The sequence below is a fragment of the Bactrocera oleae genome, chromosome 3, assembly GCF_042242935.1.
Source record: "Bactrocera oleae isolate idBacOlea1 chromosome 3, idBacOlea1, whole genome shotgun sequence".
Classification (NCBI taxonomy): Eukaryota; Metazoa; Arthropoda; class Insecta; order Diptera; family Tephritidae; genus Bactrocera; species Bactrocera oleae.
The window spans coordinates 55,046,158-55,071,553 of NC_091537.1; the positions used below are offsets into that span (position 1 = coordinate 55,046,158).

Here is a 25,396-nt window from a genome sequence, read left to right on the forward strand (position 1 = left end):
ACTGACAGCGCTGCAAGATAGCTTCATGGATGAGGTATACAATGGGTGTGGAAACACCGGCTCATTCCATGGTGTGTACTTCAGGTCAGGAATGCTGCTAGTCGACTGTAAAGACGAAAGGACGGCCACCTGGCTTGCGGAGATCGCTCCGAAGGATGGATGGATGGAGAGGCCCAGTCCTATGCGCGAAGAGGGGTGAAGACATACCGCCTATGCACTGCATGACGGTATTCCTTCCCAGGAGCGCAGGAAAACCCTACGAGTTTGCACTAGGTCTCATACGAAACCAAAACGATGGGCTCGGTACATCGGCCTGGAGGGTAGTAGACAGCAGAATTGAGGACGCTGGATGGAGGCTCAACATCCCCATCGATGACGAGTCCTACAAATTCATCCGGAAGGAGGGATTCAGGCTGAACTTTAGGTTCAGCAGTGTGGTAATGAGGCCTTGGAGGCCTAAAACCACACCGGCGGAAGGCACACTCGGGCAGGTTGCTACTGCTACGGTGGTGCAGGATACTACAGATGCCGCAGAAGGAGCACCGATAATATGTGCTAAGGAGTGCGAAGGGGAGCTACCCTCCACACAAGAGCTCCTAGAGGGGCTGAAGGGGCAGGACCAGCAGGGAATTAACAAGGACAGCGATGACGATGATCTGTCCCTCCTGGAACCAGTCCTGTGACCGCCACTGCCAATATAGAAGTTGCCCAGGTGAACCTACACCACGTGACAGCAGCCTCGGCTGTTATCGCGAGTAGGTTCCTCTCGGATAACCTGGGTATTCTATTAATCCAGGAGCCGTGGGTCTTTAGAGGGGAGGTCAGGGGCCTCAATACAAAAGCAAGCAAGGTAATCTGGGATCTCTCATCTGAGAGACCCCGGTCTTGTGTAGTGGTTAGGAACGATATTGATTTTTTCTGTATTTCAGAGTTCCTAACGCAGGATCTAGTCGCGGTGCAGGTGAAGGACAAGGAAGGTGCAGACTTCGTCCTTGCAGCGGCCTATTTCCCAGGGGAGACAACCACAGCACCCCCCAACGAAATTCACCATCTAATGGAATACTGCAGGAGAAATAAACTCCCCCTCGTCCTGGGGTGCGATGCAAATGGGCACCACACGGAGTGGGGCAGTACGGACTGCAATGCAAGGGGTGAGTCTCTTCTTGAACTCATTATTAGTAATAACTTAAGCATTGAGAGGGGTGCGAACCCACCCTTATTACCAGTACCAGAAGGGAGGTCCTTGACATAACTTTGTGCAATGAGCTAATGTCTGGGCTGATCTCACAATGGAGGGTATCGAAAGATCCCTCTATGTCAGATCACAGGATCATACGGTTTGCAATGAAAGTGGAGGTCAAGGACCTTCTGCCAGTCCGTATTCCCAGAAACACAAATTGGGATGTTTTCAGAGAGACCCTAGAGCTAAATATTAGTAGAGTGTGGCAGGTAGGAAGCGATGCTACGCCGCTAGGACTAGAGATCAGGCTGGCTGCGACTAACCAGTTCATAATAGACGCGTACCATTGCGGTTGCCCATTAAAGTCAACCACCAAAAGACAAGGCTGTCCTTGGTGGACCAGTAAACTCTCAGTGCTTAGAAAATCGGTTCGAAGGCTTTTTAACAAAGCCAAAAGAACCGGCAACTGGGAGGAATATAGGCAACATCTAACAACCTACAATAAGGAAATTAGGTCTGCAAAAACCAGTAGTTTCAGAAAATTCTGTGAAAATGTCTCCTCTACTCCAGAGGCTGCAAGACTGCATAAGGCTCGCCAGAGGTAAGACTGACACAGCATTAGCCATTAAAGGATCCGATGGGACCTATACGACCAACGCAAACGAAAGGGCAATGGCACTCTTGCTTGAGCACTTCCCGGAGACTATTTGGGACGACCAAATTCCACCAGTGGTCGCACATAAGCCAGATCGCTCAGATTGGACAGCTGCAAAGAATCTATTCAATGCAGACTCAATCAAGTGGGCACTGGCTTCCTTCTCGAAATACAAGTCACCAGGGGCTGACGGCATCTTCCCAGTACTTCTGCAGCAAGGAGGGCAAACTCTATTGCCGTACCTTGTTGGGCTGATGAGGGATAGCCTTGCGTTGTCGTACATCCCATCAACGTGGAGAATAGCTAGGGTAATCTTCCTACCTAAAGTATGAAGGAAGGACTATTCACTAGCCAAATCTTTCTGGCCTATTAGTCTCACCTCCTTCATGCCAAAAGGTATGGAAAAGATTATAGACAACCATATAAGATCGAAAGCACTAAAAGTCGCACCTCTGCATGCAAATCAGCACGCGTACACAGTAGGTAGGTCTACTAACACTGCTCTGTACCAACTAACGGCTGAGATCCAGAACTCGCTGGAGAATAATGAGGTTGCGATATGTGCTTTCCTAGATATCGAAGGTGCTTTTGATAATGCGTCGCACGCAAGCGTGATCAGAGCACAGGAGAAAAGGAACGTGGAAGCTCCTATATGCAGATGGATTATGGCCGTACTGCACACTAGGATTGCAGAAACTACGGTGGGGGAGAGCAAGATTCGTCTTGGTACTACGAGAGGCTGCCCTCAGGGTGGGGTATTGTCACCCCTTCTATGGAGCCTCGTAGTAGATGAACTCCTTGAGTTGCTAACGAGCAATGGAATTCGGTGCCAGGGGTACGCCGACGACATTGTCATAATGGCAAGAGGGAAATTTGAGAACACTCTCTGCGACATAGTCCAAAGGGGTCTAAACCTAGCAAAGGGATGGTGCGACACGGTAGGGCTAAATATTAACCTGTTAAAAACAACCGTCATCCCTTTCACAAAAATAAGATCTCTTCCGGGCTTTAGAATACTATCCCTTGGGGGCAGAGAGCTAGAAGTGTCGAGGGAAGTAAAATACTTAGGTCTCCCACTAGACTCCACCTTGCGGTGGAACAGGCACGTGGAGCTAACGCTTTCCAAGGCCACAAAGGCACTCATGGTGTGCAGACGCCTAGCCGGCAGATCCTGGGGCTGCAAGCCTAGTATCATCAGGTGGCTGTACACCATGATCGTGAGGCCTATTGTTACTTATGGAGCGGTGGTTTGGGCATCGAAAGCAGCGCAGACTTCGATAGGTCTTCAGCTATCGAAGCTGCAGAGACTTGCCTGCGTCTGCGCCACTGGGGCAATGCGCACCTGCCCCACCGCAGCACTTGAGGTCATGCTAGAGCTCACACCGCTCCATTTAGTTATCAATCAGACTGCGAAGCATACCATGGTGCTTATGACAGCAGAGAGGTATGGTAAAGGGAAGTTAATCTCGTCTCAACAAATGAGGGCCTTAGAAGATAACACGCCACTGGCCATCCTTCCAAGAGACGGTGTAACGAAGAGAGTAAACTTTACGAAAAAGTTTAAAGTTACTCTCGGCAGTAAGGCGAACTGGAGCGATTCCACACTTGACCAACTGCTGAGAGGTAGCACTATTCAGTGGTACACTGACGGCTCGAAAACACCAGAAGGAATAGGAGCTGGCATTGCGGGACTGTTTTCCAAGCATTTTTCAGGCAGAAGTATTTGCCATAAGTCAGTGCGCAGTACTAAATCTCCAACGCAATTACCGGAATAAGAGTATCGCAATACTCAGCGATAGCCAAGCGGCGCTAAAAGCGATATCGGCATTCGAGATTCGATCGCTATTAGTGGAGGACTGTATAGGAAGGCTTAACCGCCTAGCAGCGTGCAACCGTGTTCACCTGATCTGGGTGCCGGAGCATAAAGGGGTAGCCGGCAACGAGTTGGCAGACGAACTCGCCCGCTCTGCTGCGACTACAAGAATGATGGGGCCAGAACCATGTATTGCGGTAGGGCCCCATACAATAAAGGAACTGCTCCGCACGGAGGAGAGATCGAGAAGAGACAGTCACTGGCAACAGACAGCAGGGATGCGTCAAGCTAAACTGCTACTGGGAGGGTTCAACCTAGCCAGGTTCAGAACAATTATAAACCTCCCCAGAGACAAACTCCGTCTCCTTGTCGCGCTATACACTGGGCACTGCAGGCTCAAGAAGCACCTATCAAACATGGGCATAGCTTCTTGTGGCAACTGCCGATTCTGCGACATGGGACCGGAAACACCAGAACACCTAATCCTCGATTGCACCGCAATTTGTAGACGCAGGCTCAAGGCCCTCGGTTCCATTTTTGTGACCAGGGATCACATTGCCTCAATAGCACCCAGCAAGTATCTGGAGTTTTTCAGGGTGCTGGGACTTTGGGAATGCATGTGATGGAGGAGAGGGCACAATAGACCCTAGGTCGCAGTGCATACCTCATTTTCAAATCTAAATCTAAGGGCTGGGCTTAAGTATAGAATCCCCCGAATTTTAAGATAAAATGGGTATTGGCGGATAGAGGATGTTTTCTCGACTAATTATATAGGAGGCTTATAGTTTTCGAGATATTCGCATTTAATGTTCAAAAATTCACAAATTAAAGTATGCAACTTTTCTATGTATAATGATTTTTTCACTTATGGTACATGTATTATACAATATAATATCCACTAACACATTGCTAAATAGTTCTTACACATTTATGGTAAAAACTATGAGCACCACGGTGTTGGACCGATGATGGTTACTTTTTTGAAGCGCGTCCGAAGACCGTTATTTTTTTGAAGCACAGCCGATAGCCGCAAATGCAGAAAGTAGTTCGACGCGAAATAATTATGAACACCCCGATATTGGATCGATTAGGGTTATTTTTTTGAAGCACAGCCGATAGCCGCAAATGCAGAAAGTAGTTCGACGCGAAAGAACTACGAATACCCCGGGGGGGGGGGCAATCGACCAGAAATGCTGTAAAGATATATACATATGTTTATAGTCGTGAATGAACCATTCACCAGTCGTGGTGTAGTTCGAAAACAAAACATACATTTAATTTCCCTCGGTTAATTACACAAGTTAAAAAATAATCTAACATTGCATCTCTGCAAAGTAAATAAAAATATTCTGGAAGCTGCAGATTTTGAGCATTAGCATTAGAAATAAAATAATTCTTCTAAGCCACCGTCAGTTCTCGAAGTTTTAAAATACATACAAGAACTTCAAGCGTTTTTTTTTACAACATAGATTTTATTTATTTTATTACTTATAATAATGATCCCTGAATATGTAACTGCAAGTTAAAGTTAAAAATATTATTTAAATATCATTACCACAAACGCTTTTTCCTTAAAGACAATTACAACGACCCGGAGTATTTTGTAGACATGATGGTTGAGTACGTAACGTACGTTTCTTAAGTTCAAATGTATTTATAATCCATAAGAACTTTGATTAAAAAAAAAATTACTTTATCTTTTATATTTCTACTCTACTGTTTGTTATTGTGTAAATCAGTCAAATTCAAGAAAACTTTATTTACGATTTAAAACTAGTTGTGCACTATTTAATATTAAACAAATGTGTACGAGCTATTTAGTGACATATTAGTGGATATAATATATTAAAAGCCATAATGTTATGTTGTAATTGAAGTGTTAGTGAATATAATATAAGTGAAAAATCCAAAATACATAGAAAAACTGCTTATTTTAATTTGTGACTTTTGTACTTTAAATGTGAATATCTCGAAAATTATATTTTTTTTTGTTTTTTGATCTTAAGGACATCCTTTTTCCGCCTATACCGATTTTGTCCCCGAAATGGGGGGATTCTATACTAAAGTTTTCCCCAAAAAAGTTAAGTAAATCGCACTTTTTTTAGGGTCTGAGATGATATGACCATCACTTAATTTTCAACACGGTAGTCGTGCAGAGCTTACTTACACCAGAAAAAAGGTTATAAGACGTCGTCCGCTTGTGAATAACCAGCTATGTAATTAACACTTTGCAACCCCTGATCTTTCAGCTGCGATCGTCTTGCGAAATTAACTCTCGCAAAAAAGAAAAATTCTTAGGAATGTGAAGGACGACGAAGGTGTTTGCAGTAAAATTTATAAAGATCAACTTCGTCGTCTTTAATGTAAAAATTGTTCAGAAGCAAAGCTACATTGTTTCCTACGGGAGATAATTAAGAGTAGATGACCTGATACGGCTGTTCCGTCAAGCGACACGTTTTTAAGCTTAAACAAAATATTTTTAAAGTTATAAAAATATATTAATATAATATTAGAATTGAATTACAAATTTAGGAAGCACACTTAGTGTTAAAAACAATGTATAATTTTTTGATCTGATCAAAAAACGAATTTTGCCAGACCAAAAACGACGAATTTTTTTGGGTAAATCAAACTTTTTAAAACGCCGCCATTTTGTAAATTTTTGATTTGTTTCGATCTTAGGTCATTTATGCATAAATTTTGTTTTTAGGTTACACCTTTGGATAAAAAAGTAAGTTCGATTGTAATTGAACATTTTATAATCTCGAAACTTGCTATATAAGCCGCTGATATATTTGCAATAGTTTTAAGTTTAACAAACTTAATAAATTTGCATCAGAATTCAAAATTTAAATGCATATGTACCTATGTACTTACATATATTATATATATGTATGTCATATACTCACTTAGTTTCATCACATACTTTTGCTTTGTGTCCGAAATAGTTATATTAAAATCAGCCTAACTAACTAAAATGAGATACAGCTTTTCAATTAATTCCTTGCAAAACGAAAAACAACATGAAAACTCAGTTTTAAGCTTAGTATTTTGTTACAGAAATAAATATAAAAATAATTTTCCATTTCATTTTCATTATACTATAAGTATTACTATTCTATTTAAAATATTCAAGAGCAAAAAAAATCAAAAGTCAAAGCGTAAACTTCAAAAATCAAACAAAAAGAAAACCTATCGGACAACATATTGGAATTTTTTCCGCGACAAAATAAAAGTTTAATGTTTTTCTTATGATGAACGAGTCATCATTAACTTATCTGTTTAAATATATGCTTGAGAACCGAATTGAGGAAAACCTAATTCTGGTTATTTATTTTACCTACTGCGAATAATCTAAAAAATTATCTGAACTGTTCTCAATTACACTTAGAAGAATTTGTAATATAATTAACCGCACTGAAAAACAGCCGCTTAGAATTATTTCCAAAAAAGTTTAAGACGAATAAGGAAAGACATTGGGCTATCTGATCGTCGGAAATATGCTACTAGAGTGTTCAGATGAAGTTATATTTTGTGACGAAACTAAAATTATGATGTACTACCACGATGGTACAAACAAAGCTCTACATTAAAATAATCAGCAGTAAAGTTTGGAAAATTGTCTGTCGTGGTTTAAGGATGTTACTCGTCTAAAGGTAAAAGCAAGCTGCGCCTTTTAAATGATGTGATGAGGATTAGCTAAACCAGCTCATGAAACAAAACCAAACATCAGAATACCTCTAGTTTATATCGGTTCATTCAAATACAAAGTCAAAATTTGCATTTTCAGCTTAGTGATAGGTTTATTTAACAAACAGTACAATATTTTAGTTTACGTACTTTTTGTTTGTTTTTTCAATTCGACTTCGACTTTTTAATTTGTCTGCTGCCCTAAATAGATTTAAAATATATAATCACCTATGGTATTATTCAAAAATCTACATTCGACTGTTTTTAAAATTTTAGAACCAAACATCAAAACTAATTGCGAATTACTTTCTTTCCTCTGTTATATACCATAGACTAACGCTGGCGGCCACCATCAACTCTTTACACGGACTTACATCAACAATAGCGCCAAACTTTCGTGCTTGAGTGTCCGTCTTGCAGTCTTCAAATGACTTAACTGGACGACCAGATGACATATGTATTTACTTTTGGGTCAGGCGGTACAAAATTTCCGTTCAACCACTTTTTTTCACTCTTCAAACGATGCTAATATTCCATAGCTAATTCTCAACTTTTCTACCAGTTTGCTCACAAAATTTCGCAGGGTGCGTTTTGGGCATGACATTTTAACTAAAAAAAAGTAAAATCTTTAAATCTTGGAAAAACTGGAATTTAATTTTACACATTTTAACATTCATAATACAGAATATTAATAAAACAAACGATGCCTTGCCCGAAACCGTCGGAATCAATTGAACATATACGCCATGAAAGATCGGCGAATACAAAAAATTGCACATTATCTCGAAGATTGATTTCAAGAACCAATCAACACGAACACAAAATTATGTATTGAGTAAATACATTCCGGCTTCTTTCAACTAAAACACTAATATCACTAAAAATTTAACATAATTATATATTTTCCAAATACACACGCTTCATACGTCAACTTTGAAAACTTATAGCTGTGCGAATAGAAAGAGAAAAACGGGTCAAAAAATGTTTACAGTTGCAGTGTTGTATTATCCATCGAATAATGAAAAATTTCGGAGCAATTTAAAAATTGTTATTAATCCGAACCAAATCGGAAATTTCGTCCACTGTGCGATGTGAAGCGTAACAAACGTAATAATTATTCGTTTGATTCTTCGATCGATCGAAGTGGGGAGAACAACTGAACTTCGACAAGCTACCATATTAAAAGGAATGTGAAAAAGACTATAAACGAAAGGAGCGACGTGTTGTCGGGGATAAAATCCATAGCCAAGTCCTGCTAAACAATAACATATGAACGGGACGCAGTCAGCGTTAGTTGCTGATATACAAAACATACGATATATCACCAGTACAACTCGAAGAATAATTAGTTATATGTATAACAGCTAACCCACTTTCAAAGGTCTCAGCAATAGAGACTCAAGTTTGTCAAAACGGTGTGCTTATTCTTAAATTGTTTACGTAAAGAACATACTGTTTCCAAGTGAAGAGCGATCCCAGTTGTTTGTGCAATCGACCCCAACATACATTATTGCACCTGCATTGATTTTCTTTTACTACTGCACCTCATCTGTAATCATTCACCATATTTGGTATGCATACAACGAGTATGCCAGTTTGGGTAATGTTACGAACGGCAGTTATTCACGTAAAGAATACCTGCCTGCAAGAGCCTTGCTGTACTCAGGGTCACAGGTTAACATTATGAGGGAGGACTTGGCTGAAAAGCTACGGGTGTTAAGTCGCGGTTAAGCAATTACGATTATAATTTCGGCCTATGGAATGTATTTCAGCTAGTCATCCAAAACATAACTTAGACGCAAATGCCTCAAAAATTAAAGGCTGACATTTTATTGGATGCGGAAATGTTTTTTAATCTGTAGCTGTTGACCAAATTAATTAATTGTATAATTCCGCTCAACATTAAATTGGCGGATCTAGAATTCCAAAAACCTTAAAACGTTGATATTTTATTGGATGCTAAAACCAACGAATCAAAGCTACAGAAATCTCTATTAGGATAAACATTTTTGGAAGAATACAGCTGAAGTATTACCTGCAGGAACGTTTCAAGCTAGAACGCCCTTTAAATATGTTGTCATGATCTGGTGGCCAGTGTTACGCCAAGTGACATATTTTTTATGTTAAGACAAAATATGTTACAAATTATAAAAACATATTGTTATTACATTAAAATTTCATTATAACGGTTTATCTAATTAAAAATATTTGCCATAATTATACCATTAAATATACTTACCTTAATCCTGTACAAGGATTTAACGAAAATTCGAAAGATAAATATATTGTACTCCCCCCTTTTTTACATTACTTACATAATGAACAACCGGTTTAAGCCGTTAGGTTAATACTTATGCTGTCATTATCGAAAAAAAAATTAAAGATTCAATTGTATTACAAACAGAATAATGCAAACACATATTTGTATTTATCGGTTAACTTATTTTTCCAGACACACGTTCCATTGGAAGCGCAAGTCAATTAGCATCAAAGTCGTCACTGGTAATGATTATATCAGGAGAACAATTAGACACATTAAGAATTCCGGTAGGACCCTTTTATTGATGTTGTTGTTGTAACAATTATCTAATCCGCGCTTCGGAAGTAAGGTTCAGGTTGATTGTCGTCAAAGTTATTTAACGGTAAGCACAGGAAACGTGCTATTTCGACGTGGTCAGACCATAGGTGCAATGACACTTACCATGCGGGGACTCATTGTATGCTGGACATATATTTGGTATGTCGGGGATTGTGGATAAGTAGAAGTTTAACCTGCTACAATATCTAGAACAAAGTGGTTTGGTGGTTTGACTACAAGTTTGCTATTCACTGAGAGGGAATCAGGGAAGGTGTTAATGGCGGTCAGTGCATGTCTGAAATTTGTTTCGTTCGAAGTCTGGTCGGCGTACTGTTCGATCACGTCGAAGTCAAGGAACTTGATGTTCCTAGGAGACGATTCCGTTTCAAGCAGACGACTGCAGGGATGATTTCTAAGAAAACGTCCCACCAGAAACTGCTTTGAGGGGAGATCGTTGTGTTCCTTAACCGGAAGCATACAGACCTCGCTGTATAACACGTCTATAGCTTCTTCGTTTGCATTTCATTACATCCAGGCGACCATATCGGAGCGGCGTAGTTTATGACCGACCGGTCGATTACCTTGTATGTTGCCAACAACGTTTTTTTGTCTTTTCCCCATGAGCTGTCGGTAAGCGACTTGCGGATTTGGTTGCGGCTCTGCACTTTGGCATCATCTCAATCTTAGGATTGTTGACACCCGGAATTTTAATGGCATCGACTGCCATATTTAGATCCACTATATACTCCTTCGTCCAATTAGAGAATATGGTCGCTGTGGATTTTGTGGGGCAGAGTGTTAAGCTACTTGCTGAGAAGAAGCGCGAAAGGTCGGAGAAGTAGCCGTTTACTTTTGAACACATGCCATTGATTCCATTGCCCGACGTCAATATCACGCAATCATATGCGTACGAGGTGATGGAAATTGCCTTTGGTAGGGGGGACTTTCGAGATGTAGAAATTAAACAGTAACGGGGTGAAGACCCCATCGTGCGAAACCGCGGAACCCCCTATTTAATTCTTCGTAGTTTGGAGATTTGACCCCGAAACAGTACGGATGATTGCCGACCGCTCAGGTAGTTACCCTGGAGGGTGTTTGGATTGTTCTATTTCCTCATGTAGTGTGGGTTGGCTTGTGCCATATTTTTCGAATATCGAGCACATCACGCTTTTCTCACAATAATACAAATATTTTTCGGGTCAATATTTCTGTCAGTTTATATAAGGAATTATTTTTCACTTTTTTAGTTTGAAGTGGTTTAAAAGCGTGTTTTTAGTTTTTTATAACTATACTTATTTAAAATATCATTTACAAAGTTATTTATTTATATAACATACATAATCTTTATTACTATATTTACATTATTTTTACTTTTCGTTTTACATAATCAGTTTTGATTTAGCCGATTGTCCACTCAAAGAATTTACACAGCCAAGCTCACCCATATGCATCTCAGGAACACAGCTTTTGTTTTCTGTTATAAACCACCGTTTTTTATTCAATAAGAATAGCAACATCAATAATGGTAGATGGATAAGAGAAAAACGAAATAACATTCTCGAAGTATTACTATCCGATTTTTTATAAAATTTGTATGCTGAAAGTAAGTATATAATTAATTTTTAAGTAATATATATATGCACAAATACTGTGCATAGTTTATACTTAAAAGGTTAACATTATTTAATTAGGAATTGATATAAGTGTCTGAAATATTGTTTACTAAGATGATTTGATTGGATGTCGGATATCAGAAAAACTGATAGAGAAGGTTCTCCAGATATATGCACTGTTTAAGCGTAAAATTTATTGTAAAAAGAAATTACGTAATTAAAATTGTTGATATAATGAACTTTATATTCAAATAATCTATAAGTCAGCGGCACCTATATATACATATATATTCTTAAACTATCAGACTATTCAAAATTGTCCCCCTTATTTCTTTTTATTTATTTTATGAAAAGTTTTCATTTAAATATTAATATAATTGTACTTTAATTATAAGTTACTTTATACATAAAAATACATTAGTCTAGAATCTAGATTTTACATAAAATGTAATTAACTTACCCAAATAGCAAAAGTAAGCGTTTAAAGGAAATGATTCCAAAGCAAACCAATATGATGTCAAATTTAAAACGGGCGCATATGCAGATAACAATGCAATTAATGCAGTATACCTCAAAGCTGTTTTTCGACATAACGCGGGATTAGTCACGGACATCATTCGATACCCAGCACGCGAATAATCAGGTCGGAGATTCCATGACAATGCATTGAAGTGAGGAAATTGCCAAGCAAAGAGTACTCCTGCTAGTACAAATGCTGATACATCAAGGTTTCCAGTACAACCAGACCATCCCATCAGCGGAGGAATAGCACCCACAATCGATCCGATCCATGTATTTAAAATACTTATTCTTTTTAAAGGCGTGTAGACAGATGTATATAAAAACAAGTTCGAAGCCCCTAAAGCAGCCGTTAACCCATTCACTCCAAAATAAAGCAAACTCAACCCCGCCGTTGCTGATATAATCGCAAATTTAACTGAATGCAGAGGTGTTAACTGTCCAGTGACCAAAACGCGATTTTTAGTTCTATTCATTTGTGAATCAAATGGTACTTCGTGATATTGGTTTATTGCATTAGCGGCAGCAGAAACTAAACACGTACCCACAGTGCATGATAGAAAAGTGCAGAACTCAAAAGGAGCCGGGGCCATTGCATATCCGCTCATCGCAGTTATTACCACAAGAGCTAAAGTATTATTTGAAATGTTTATTACCGCAGTTGTTATTAAATATACATATGTATACTTACACGTCAAACGAAATTTCGACAATTTTTTTAAATAGCTCGCCATGTGTTTTAACTCTGTATTTGGACTGGGGTGCCATAAATTACCTTTAGTATCATTTCCAATCACATTTTGTGTCAAATCTTTAGTGACATCCTTACATTTTTGGTCAAGGGATGATACTGTTGTAACAGGTGCCTCTACCACGTTTAGACATTTTCTCTCAGCATTAATACGATTCGATATATGACAAATAGGGAAATACCTAGTGACCTTAATGACGGGTTAGTTTAATTGTTTATTTCATAAATACATATCATACTTTCAAAGTTTTTATATAACACCTCGGATAGGTTCTCCAAAGAAGAAACATATTTAAGTTTAAGTACCTTTATAATATCATTTCAAATATTTTCGTTTAATAACACATCTTCATTGTATAAATCTACAATACTTATACTTACACAACGCCATTGTATAAAACGACAAGTAACCAATCCTAAGACAAGGATGACATGATACGAGACTCTCTCATTTTCGCTGATTTTTCTGTTATTCTCTTTCCCTGATTATTAAAATCAGGGAATTTCGAACAGCTGATGTCAAAAAAGGCGGGATGCCAGAAACAAACCAGCTAAAAATAGCTAACAAAAGCAGTGCGAAACAAAATTTCAAGGAACGACACAAATACATTTGAATAACGGGCAACTAAATTGTATTTGTTAATTTAATTTAAAACGTTCATTATAAAACCATGATCTTTTATTATGACTTGTTTTGTTTCTTTGTTATAATTTTTTTTTATTTATATGCAATTTTTTTTATGTTATATGATTTTTAAAAAATTTTATAATATAAATATACGTATATAGGGATGTATATGCCATATAAAGGCCTACTCGGGGACGGAGCACCTAAAAATAATATTGAAATACAAAATACCCAAAAGTTTTTTTTATAATACCCAATCCATTTTCTTTCGACAGTGGCATGGTTGGCAAATGTTATAAAAAATGTGGGTTTTGACAGCTCTCTCTCGATTCAAAGAGTCTCGCATCATTTCATCCTTGCCTAAGATATTCACTAATCCACACACACATATGTCCCACTTGGTACGGGTTGCCTTGAAAATTCTACTCCTAAAATCACACCTGGTACAGGTTGCCTACTTATATTCTATTACTAAAGTCACATTGGTACGGGTTGCCAACCGTTATTCTGCTACTAAAACGTTCAAATGCCACAAATCTGCTATAGTGTGTTGCCGTGTTATGTTTTAAAATGTATAACTTTAAGAATGTTTATATTACATATTCAAATATTTTTCGGTTGTTTTAATTTTTAAAGATTAAGTTTGGGAAAGCTTTAGTTTAGCATCCCACGATTTCAGAAAATGTAAAATGAAATTTGTGAAATTTTCAACTTAAAATGCAAATATCTCGAAAACTATAAGTTTCCGGCGGCAATAATTATATATATTCGTGATCTGGATAATCTCCTCTATCCAACCATACCCCTCTTAACCCTAAAATCGTGGGATGCTAAACTAAAGCCCAACCTTAAGTTTACATAGTATTATTTAAATTATTATTTATTGTATTGAAATATTATTGAAAGTTTCAATTTTATCAAATATATTACTATGTAACGGTGATTTATTACTTAGTACAAAACATTGTTTTGATTATTGTTATTCTTCCTGAATTGTACCTCATTTTTTATATATTTTCGTTTTTGTTCAAATCAAGTTGAATATTTCATTTTATATTGTTAATGCTAAATTGTCAATGTAATTAATTTTCATGAACCTGATTCATATACCTGATTTTATGTATATATCTTTTCGAGTTATAATTGTTATGAAAACTAGATTGTTTAAAAACTGTATATATTATATGGGTAAATATAGGCCTCCTGGGGAACCGAACACCTCAGAGGTGGTGAGGAAAAGCAATAAATATACAATACTTTTTCGTTTCGAAAATATTCTTTAAAGTTTTCATTAATATTCTCCATTATAATAACATATTCGCAAACAAGTTGTTAAACTGCAATACATTGCTTTTATTTACATCTCTGTGTCAAAAAAATGCAGATTTGATCAGGTGATCACAGCTGTTTCACACACATAGGAAAACAGTGAATCTTTGGTTCCTTGTAGGCTTATAAAATGAAAAACGCACATCTTGATGTAATAAATCCGTGATAGAAATCAGGGTACCCTCTAATGAATAATGCTCTTACGAAGCAATAGATGTTGTCCGAATAACTTTGTTGCTATTTATAATAGCAATGAAGGATAAAGATTGCAGCTTGCAAACATAGTGTAACGGATTTCTCTTCACTGTTGAGTTCGATCACTGGATTGTTATATTAAAGTCCCAAATTAATGCTATACACTTTTATTTATTTCCAATTCCACCAACTTAACACTTATTGCTCGCTATTCGCACTTACAACTTATTGTTTATAGCTTCATTGCTCTTTACACGGCAACACTCTAATTAGAACCATAGATAAAATGAGCCAAAACTCCTCTCTTTGCCTTCTGAGAGAGCTCATGAACTTTCAGTGCTGCCAAGAAAAACCACGAGTTTATGAGCTACTGAACAGATGACAAGCAAAACAATGAACTACAACTAAGAATGCTGCAAAAATAAATTGCGAAATCAGTGGGTAATTTGTGAGATCAGATTCATTGTTGACTTTTACGTATATTTGTAATCTTTATTTAAAGAGATTTCAAATAGTTTTGTTTTTAGGAAAGAGCGGTATTTTGTTACAGAGTATTGTTTTGCTTAGCTGTACCAATTGCCAACGTATATACTTATTTTGGTTAGAATTCCCAGCAAATGTTATGTAAACTTTGACTTCCGAATAAATAATCAAAAGCTATTTGTTTATTAAGTATATAAAAAAGAAATAAGGATCATGTTTAGGTTATTTAAAACTTATGTGTTTTGATATATTAAAATATTTTGGTAAATTTAGTTTTAAACGTTAGTTTTGAAATTCTTTTGTGATTAAAATATACATGTACTTATATTTAGAAGACATATAGATATCTGGCTTGTTAAACTAATTTTATTTATGAATATTTTTCTGTAAAATGGAAACCGAAAAATACCCAAGATATACATTTAAAAATCTCAAAACTTATTTCTTTCCTTAATGGCACCACTGTCAAATGTTATAAAGAATGTGGACTTTGACAGCGCCCTCTCAAATCAAAGAGTTTACCATCATTTTATCCATGATTAGAACTGTCTCTGCTGCATACTCCGGAGCCCTTATATAGTAAATCTTTAACAAAGCATTGCTTCTAGAACGTTCTGGCAACTACGAATTCGCTTACTAGTTGCTTTTGGCAATTTATCGTCGATTCTGATGTGTTCTGGTATTCGTGTTGGCCCCAGTAGTATTAATTTTCAATTGAAAATTATAAAAAAGCATTTACTAATTGTGAGTTAATACATTTTTTCACGTTTTAAAAAATGAAAGTTCAAAAATCAATTGTTTTAATATATTACAAAATAACAAAAAAGGGTTTAAATAGTTGCTGCATATGTTTAACGGATATACGTATAATAATGTTTAATCTTGATAAATGTTGGGTATTTTAATTTACATTCCCAAAAATTATTATTTTGTCCGATCTGGCTACAATGGAAAATGTTATAAAAAACGCTAATTTTGAGGCGCTCTCACACTGGAAGGAGTTGGACATCCAAATTTCCCTGGCTTCTACCATCCGCTTCAACAGACCTTACGGTTAGATAGTCCCAAAAATTGGTTTGAGATTGATAGAAATGTGTTAGCTGAGAGTCAGAGAGCCATCTCTTGTAACACAGGGTTTCCAATCTCGATATTTTGTAGTAATTAAAAAATGAACTTGAATATATTTGAAATATTCTTAAAATAACTCAAAAGCATAGTCGAATACATTTATTTATAAATAGGTAAACTATTTTTAATAGTTGGATTTTAGTTTTGAGCATTAACATTATGAAAAATTGTAACTAACAACTAAATGTGTGAAAAATCGTGTATACAAATTGAACAATATCAATATTGGTGAAATGAAACCAAAAGAGAACAACTGATTTCTGCGTTGCAACTACGGGCATAACTTTTGACAAATTTGGTTTGATACGAGCGGTAAGTACGGAAGGGAGGAATGTCGGTGACTGTTTGTGCTATAAGTCTGATCGTCCCGAATAGACATATTTGTGGTAGCAAACACAAAGCTTTTATGTCTCCCATCTCGTATTCTAAGGTAGTGTTAACTTCCGTAGCCGTCCTTTTCTTCTTTAAGTTAATTCCATCCGTTTTTCGGATACCCAGTTTCTGATATATCCCTTGACTTAATTCTTGATCAGAATGTAACTCCATTGAAACACTAAATCTCGTTACCCACTTTTTGATGAATGCATTCGCCACTGGTTCAACCTCTTGATTAGGAATTGTGTATCATTTTGGCCATTCGTTGAAATGGTCCTTTACTACTAAAACATTACTATTTTTTAAAATATTGGTGTGAAATGGACCATCTTCATCCACGCCTATTTGTTCAACTAGCGCACCCGAATTGTACTGCTTCAGCTGACCATGACTCCTAGACCTTGATCCTTTAGCTACAATGCACTCAGCATATTTCGTTATCCCATCAATAACTGATTGACAACAACCAGTCCAATAAAACCTTTGCTTCAATTTCTCCAAGGTGATTCTCAAGTGCCCTTCTCTTGTACCTTTGTACTGCACGTTAAGAACTTCAAGAATTCTAACCTTTTAAACAACCATAAGTACTCGGGAGTACTCCCCTTTTCGCTTTTCCATAGTCTATGCAAGCAGCTACACACCAACTTTAAACTGCTCCGCTCTGCCCAATATGCTTTTGCGACTGGCCTTCTGTAGTTACTTCTCCACTCATACATTTGTGATTCTGGATATTCTTGCAAAGAATCATCAGTTTTGGTTTTAATTTTGTACTGTTCTTCCATCTGTCAGGTTACCTGTGCTGGTATACACACTTCCTGCTGTTCCAACTGTGAGAACACTTGTGCTATGGAATTAGAAATAAAGCTAAGTGTAAGCTATTAAATTGGTACTTTTTTTTAACAATCCAGGGACCGAACTCAAAAGTCAGTTGTTGGTAGACCATGTATCGAGAAATCCATTACAACACTTTTTAAGCGATACGTTTTTCGTATTAGCAAAAAAAATCAGCATTTTCTTTGAAAGCGAAATTATAATATAAGTATTCTTTCGGTATAAAAGCAGTGAAAGTAGATGATAGAGAAGGTTCAATTGCAGACCAATTTGCGAATTGACAAACGCTAACAAAACACGATGGACGGATTTCACCACAGCCACCAACAAAAGCAAAAATCGTCCCATATAGCGCAAGTCAATATGGCAGCCAAATAGCCGAATCCCAAAATAATAGTAAATCACACAAAAACAACATTTTCATTAATAAAGTGTTAACACCGAAGTGCTAACACCGATGTGAAATAGTAACCAGCCCCTTAGGGCCTTCGTCAGCAAGAGTTCACTGAGCGCAGAACTAGTAGACCGCGTTGCTCCGGGCGAGCGCCGGTTCGTCCGTGTATTCCAGAACTGGTAAAGCGAAGGCAGGCCTATAGGAACTGTGATTGGGAAACCGTCCCCGAGGGTACACCTGTTTCTGCCTATTTTAGCCCGTCCACCTGTATACCGATCGTTTCGGAAAACATTGATATCGAATTATCTCCCTGTGGAGCAGCTGATAAATGTCGTAGATAGAACTGCAAGTTAAAGAGACTTCATGTCTGGCCAGATCGCGTTTTAAAATGCCTTCTACAGATAGACCCGCGCGCATAATCGTTAACATCAACGCTACAAGAAAACACGCTTACAGTTAAGAAATGAGTAGAGTATTGCTTAACTCAATTTCGAAGCTCCACGCATGCACACAAGTGGATCATATTAGGCAAATGGAGTCAAACCGAAGCGTGCCGAGCCAGCAAACTGTTGCTGAAGTAACATCTAAAATACCACGCGATACCAACAAACCGAGTAAAAGGACGCCACCAAAAAGGACCATAACGAAATGTTGATGACGAAAGCGGTGGAGAAAAAAGTAATAGTAATGGTGTAAGGCAAAAGCCTCTCTCGAGTAAAGAAGACAACCAAAGGAGAGATATTGATGGAACTGAAGAAAGCACAAACAGGAAGCAGTGAAGGTTGCAAGGAGGACTTATGAAAACTATTGGGCAAAATCTACTACGAAAAAGAATATTGAGGAAGAGATTGTCCGTTTTAATGAAAAACAATAAAAAGCATTAGAGCGGCTTATGCAGGCACCCAAATAGCAGTGATAAGTCTTCTGGTGCGAGAAGCAAATATCTATATTACAGACGCAAAAGATGCTTTAGATGTCTTGAATAAGGACATGTAGCAAAAGTGTGCAGCACTTCAGAAGACAAGATTCAATCCTATAATGAATGCGGAGAAGAGGGCCACTACTAATAAGCCCTCTTGCATTGCATGTAAAAATATTTTTAGAACAAGCACCGACCACCAAATAGGAATCCGGAAATCTATATTGATGAGTATCAGTAAGGATATGCCACGACCAATGAGAAGCGTTTGCCACCAAAGGGTGGAAGATCGAAACACTGGACAAGGAACTTTTCCAATTTATGTTTTACGAAAACTTCAACGAATCTAATGATGTAAACCAGCAGGCCAAGCTTTTGGTCCAACACATTACTAAATCCTGCGATGCCGCTAGGACCAAAAAGAAACATACTGCTCGGAGAAAGCCAGAATATTGGTGGAATAGTGAAGTCGAAATAATGAGAAACGATTGGTGAATGTACATTTTCAAGAAACAACGTAGCGAGCTCAAAAATAAATAAAACGGAGCAAAATTTTTCAAAGTTTTATACTACAAAATTAATGAGAACGCCTGGGGCGAAGCATATAAACTCATAATGTTAATTATTGGAGGGGGCAAAGGATAGCCGCCTACCTATCCCTTATAACTTCAAAAGGTAGGACTAAACCAAGCCAAGAAGGTAGAGATTTTCACTCCAGAGACTACAAATGTGTTAGAGGCCAATGGGATAAAAGTGCTACAAGCTGTTGAGCGGTTCGAAAATTCTAAAGCACTAGGCCTGGATGGTATTCCGAACATGGTTTTGGAACTCGCATTAAAATTCAACACAAAGCCATTCACGGAGTTGTTTTTGGCTTCCGCAGAAACCGATCAACCGTTCATGCAATCAAGAAACTGAAAAATATAGCAGAAAAAGCTATTGAAGGAGATAAATGGATGTACGGCAAAAAACAATACATCACTGGTCGTTACTTTTGACGTAAAAATCGCGTTTAACTCGGCCTGCTATATTGCAAGTACTAGAGTCAAAGAGAACACCATCTTATCTGATCAACATATCTCATCTCTTCTGAGCTAATTATCTGAAAGACTGCTGCTTTTTGACACGGCCAAAAATATTAAGAGTGGGTGGGGTGCTACAAGGCTCCGTATTGGGTCCGATATTGTGAAATGTACTGTATGATGGAATACTGCGCCTTTCTTTGCCTAAAGAAGCACATATAATCGGATATGCCGATCATATTGCGGTAACAACAGAGCTAAGGAACTTTACCAAATCCAATATATTATATATGCAATTCTGCGGTGGAACAGATAAAGCTCTGGCTAACGAGCTCAAATCTTCAACTTACTGAACAAAAAATGGAGGCGGAACTTATTACAAGCAAGAAAAACTTGAGACTATCTTCCTTAGAAGATGGGCATAACATTAGAACACATATATCGTTGAAATCCCTTAGTGTAATGATAGAAGCGAAACTCAGTCTACATTAAAAAGGTTTGTGTAAAACAGAATAATGTCACCCATAATATATACCGTATTGGTATGGACACCAGCATTAATGCAAAAACATATGCGAGAATGGCAAACATGGTATCCCGGCTGAATGCCATCAGAACGTCATGCGCATTTCGTACGGTGTCATATGAGGCTGTTAGCACCATATCAGGAAGATAACATTGGCAGAACGCAAAGAGGAAGGACAAGCCAGCTTACAGGAATGGCAAACTCGCTGGGACACTTAAGTTAAAGGGGAGATGGACGCATCGATTAATTGGTAATTTTCAAGCATGAGTGTAACGAAAGCACGGCGAAACTGACTTCTATATACATGACGCAGTTCTTAACCTGCATTGATGTTTCCGTTAATAATGGCATAATTACGGTCATGACGATGGAGTCGCTTACCCCTTCTCTAAATCAAATCTTTCTTCAACGACCGACAAATAGTACTGATACTAGATTGGCGAATAGCGAGGAAATGATGTGACCCAACAAGTTAAGCTGACCTTCACCAAAGCTACAGGTGGCGAAATTCAAAATTTAGTACTTAAGCCTTTTTCCCCGCAAGTCCAGTACGATAATCCTGAACGGGTGTTGTCCCGAAAGAGGTTTACTTGTGCATACTGCATACTAATAAGTACCAGTGTCTATGGTATGTAAGATTGCTCCTCCCGCAACAAAAAAAAGTTTGTGGTATTTTAAGATAATGACCAAAGCAAATAAATGTAAAACTATACAAGTAAAGAAGGACTAAGATCGAGTGAAACTGGTTAAATACCTGCAAGTGTTAGGAAAACTTTATATTAAAAAATGTTGCGAAAAAATTTAACATTCATTATTCGACAAAATCGTAAATGGATTACAATTAAATTTGATATTTTATTAGGTGATATTATATGTCACAGAATCCCTTAGTTTTATTAGTATACTAGCGACCAGCCCCGGCTTTGCAAGGGTGCAATGCTGATACTAAATACACTACAGAAAAACTGTGAACGTTGTATATAAAAACATAGCACCGGCTTTGCAGGGGTATAAAATACAAAGCCTATGTCACTCACTGAAAAAATTATTAAAATGGATCCAGTAGTTTTGATTTATTCATTACTGCCCGTGGCCCATGAAGATTTCCTGCTATCTTTGGAATATCTAAATTCATACACTACATTTTTTCTTATTTACCTTTTACATTTTCACGTATTTATTTGATTTTTAAAACAATGAATATTACAGTATATACAACGTTCACAGCTCTCTTGTCATTAGACAATACAAACATGAATCTCTAGACGTTACTCTTGAAACAGCGACATACAGTTGGCCATTTGAAAAACAGTCAACGCTAAAATCTAAGCCTGCAACGTTAGAGGTTTGACCCTCCGATTTATTAATGGTCAGTGCGAAAGATCTCTATACCGAAAACTGTAAACGTTTAAATTGGAAGGGTAAATCCGGTGGTATCTAAGGGATTCGGGGAATCAATACATCTTTTCCGGTAACACATCCTGTGAGTACTGTGAAAGTTTTAAGTGATTTTACCAGCAAACGCGTGCCATTGCAAAGTTAAAGTGGATTCAGGTTTCTTAATAAAATAGCATGACAACCTACTTTCAACATCATTTTGGAAGGAGTTAGTCCAGACGGATTCAAAGAGCTTAGAAATTCTGTAGGAAAATTAACAGCTTCTTCCAAATTGAGAACAGTATCGACCGAGTAGTATATTTTCGTCGACGCATCAATCTTTGAAAGAAACAAGTTATTTACCTCATTTACTTGTTCGTTAGTTGGTGACAGAATCGCTCTTTCTTCAAACCTAGATATTGTCTTATAACTTATGTTATCAATGGATAGACATTGTTGACTAACTCTTGGATGTTATCTACAAAACACAAAGATTTTGTATGTCATCCTTCCTAAACCTTCCCTCACTTTGTGTTAATTTGTCATTGCCAACTTTGAGGGAACATCGAAAACGTGCAAGTTCGAAAATAAAATTTCACCATCCTATCAGGCGACGCAACGAATTACACCTCTCTATAAGCAAAATGTATATACATACATATGCACAGATGTTCTTTGGTATGCGCATGAACAAAACTTAAAATAATAAAAACGAAAGAAATTGACTTCTGACTATAAAGAATAAGGGAAAAATATGAAAATAGAATTAAAATATCGTTCAATAAAAAAGGGTTATAAAAATAAAAAAATAGTATATAAAAATATCTGATAGGACTTGAACTTAGGCAAAATATTTCATTGCAATAATTGAATGTGCTATACAAGCAGCACCACAGACAATATTCGAGCTACTTTGTCTAATCTGTGAACTCAAACAGCTATTGTTGTTTACTTGCTTGAAATGTTCATATGTCTATATGTGAATATTCTTGAAATTGCCTTCCTTCATTCGCATGGCCAAATATATTTGCATATATGTACACATATGTACATATGTATGTCCCTCAATATGTCTTTCGCAAAAAATCAAACATTCGCACAAGTGACAAAAAACGTAGACGCCATCATCGGCCAATAATATTCAAGCGAACTCGCGGCTTATTTTCTAAGTATTTCATATTACAACGACAACAAATTCATTCATAAGGAACGTGCGTCTGCTTCAAAGCAAAGTGCGTTCGTTCATAACTCTGCGCCGCCCTATTTTTTCTGTGCCCCTGGTAAACCACATTTGGTTTTCATATAGAATTCCTACCGCAAATGCGCGAAAATAAAAATGAATTGAAGAATCAGCAAAATTTCAATTTTACAATTTGTATCACTGAAAATCCTACCATCCCCCTCGCATTTGTATGTTGCACACAAGCTGCTTCCTCACAACATTTGCTAAAAATCAGAAATTGAAGATTTTGTCTGATGTTCCCTTCAGAAAGGAGAATTGGCAACATGACCTACTAGCAAGTTTAAATAATATTTAAATTTTTTCATTTTATGCACTATTTATGGCATTAAATTATAAAATTTATATAAAATTGCCATTCATATGAAATCATTAACTACTTCTATATATTCTAAGCACACTGCATATAGTACTTTTATATGTTTACTTATTGTCATTATTTCATAGTTTCTCAATTTAGCCCATTTTATCTAAAAATGGCGCTATTTTTTCTGTGCGCCTGGTAAACCATATTTGGTTTTCATTTAGAATTCCTACCGCAAATGCGAAATTAAGTTTATAAAATGAATGAAATATAATTTTAATGGTTTTAGTAAAACGAGAAAAATTCAATATTACAATTTGTATCACTGAAAATCCTACCCATTCCCCTCGCATTTGTATGTTGCCCACAAGCTGCTTACTCACTACGATGTTAAAAATCAGAAATTGAAGAATTTGTCTGATGTTCCCTTCAGAAAGGAGAATTGGCAACATGACCTATTAGCGAGTTAAAATAATATAATATTTATATTTTTTTCATATTATGCACTATATATGGCATTAAATTATAAAATTTATATAACAACATAGCCGACTGAAATTGTCGTAAAATTGTCGATTCAAACAAATTTTGTTAACTCCGCCACGATGCGCAAAATTCGGCGTCAATATGTATGCGAGCTCATATGTACCTATATATGTATGTTTGTCGACAAAGTCGTCATTTGGTTTTTTTCAACAACACAATGTCCGCGCGAACTCGCCGTTATTTCGTTGGCTTGCCACCATACATAGAGGCGTGTCAAGTGAGGGCTCATAATATATTAATATGTTGCTTAATGAGTATTGAAAAATACTGATGCATAAATGACTTATACATATATTCGTGATCTAGATAATCTCCTCTATCCAACCATACCCCTCTTAACCCTAAAATCGTGGGATGCTAAACTAAAGCCCAACCTTAAGTTTACATAGTATTATTTAAATTATTATTTATTGTATTGAAATATTATTGAAAGTTTCAATTTTATCAAATATATTACTATGTAACGGTGATTTATTACTTAGTACAAAACATTGTTTTGATTATTGTTATTCTTCCTGAATTGTACCTCATTTTTTATATATTTTCGTTTTTGTTCAAATCAAGTTGAATATTTCATTTTATATTGTTAATGCTAAATTGTCAATGTAATTAATTTTCATGAATCTGATTCATATACCTGATTTTATGTATATATCTTTTCGAGTTATAATTGTTATGAAAACTAGATTGTTTAAAAACTGTATATATTATATGGGTAAATATAGGCCTCCTGGGGAACCGAACACCTCAGAGGTGGTGAGGAAAAGCAATAAATATACAATACTTTTTCGTTTCGAAAATATTCTTTAAAGTTTTCATTAATATTCTCCATTATAATAACATATTCGCAAACAAGTTGTTAAACTGCAATACATTGCTTTTATTTACATCTCTGTGTCAAAAAAATGCAGATTTGATCAGGTGATCACAGCTGTTTCACACACATAGGAAAACAGTGAATCTTTGGTTCCTTGTAGGCTTATAAAATGAAAAACGCACATCTTGATGTAATAAATCCGTGATAGAGATCAGAGTACCCTCTAATGAATAATGCTCTTACGAAGCAATAGATGTTGTCCGAATAACTTTGTTGCTATTTATAATAGCAATGAAGGATAAGGATTGCAGCTTGCAAACATAGTGTAACGGATTTCTCTTCACTGTTGAGTTCGATCACTGGATTGTTATATTAAAGTCCCAAATTAATGCTATACACTTTTATTTATTTCCAATTCCATCAACTTAACACTTATTGCTCGCTATTCGCACTTACAACTTATTGTTTATAGCTTCATTGCTC

The 25,396-nt window shown here is 36.8% G+C and overlaps 1 protein-coding gene and 2 long non-coding RNA genes across 4 annotated transcripts in view; 1 reads left to right on the plus strand and 2 right to left on the minus strand.

Annotated features, from left to right (window-relative positions):
* Positions 1-8,999, minus strand: part of LOC138856212 (uncharacterized) — a 51,867-nt gene extending 42,868 nt beyond the window's left edge. The window contains exons 1-2 of one of the 2 annotated variants that reach the window (XR_011395319.1): positions 8,002-8,965; positions 7,713-7,947 (exon numbers count right to left, since the gene is read on the minus strand). This is a non-coding gene — a long non-coding RNA (uncharacterized lncRNA). Of the gene's footprint in view, positions 1-7,712 lie in introns of both variants that reach the window. The other variant, XR_011395318.1, reaches the window with a different exon arrangement.
* Positions 6,574-8,758, plus strand: LOC118681218 (uncharacterized). Its single transcript, XR_004976903.2, has 2 exons — positions 6,574-7,304; positions 7,671-8,758. It is a non-coding gene; the product is annotated as an uncharacterized lncRNA (long non-coding RNA).
* A 2,233-nt stretch (positions 9,000-11,232) lies between the features above and the next one.
* Positions 11,233-13,215, minus strand: Cox10 (Cytochrome c oxidase assembly factor 10). Its single transcript, XM_036364923.2, has 5 exons — positions 13,181-13,215; positions 13,039-13,105; positions 12,740-12,989; positions 11,990-12,676; positions 11,233-11,513 (listed from the first exon to the last, which is right to left on the minus strand). The coding sequence occupies exons 2-5, from the start codon at positions 13,087-13,089 to the stop codon at positions 11,296-11,298; spliced, it is 1,206 nt and encodes a 401-aa protein (XP_036220816.1). The 5' UTR covers positions 13,090-13,105; positions 13,181-13,215; the 3' UTR covers positions 11,233-11,295.
* Between the last annotated feature and the right edge of the window lie 12,181 nt (positions 13,216-25,396).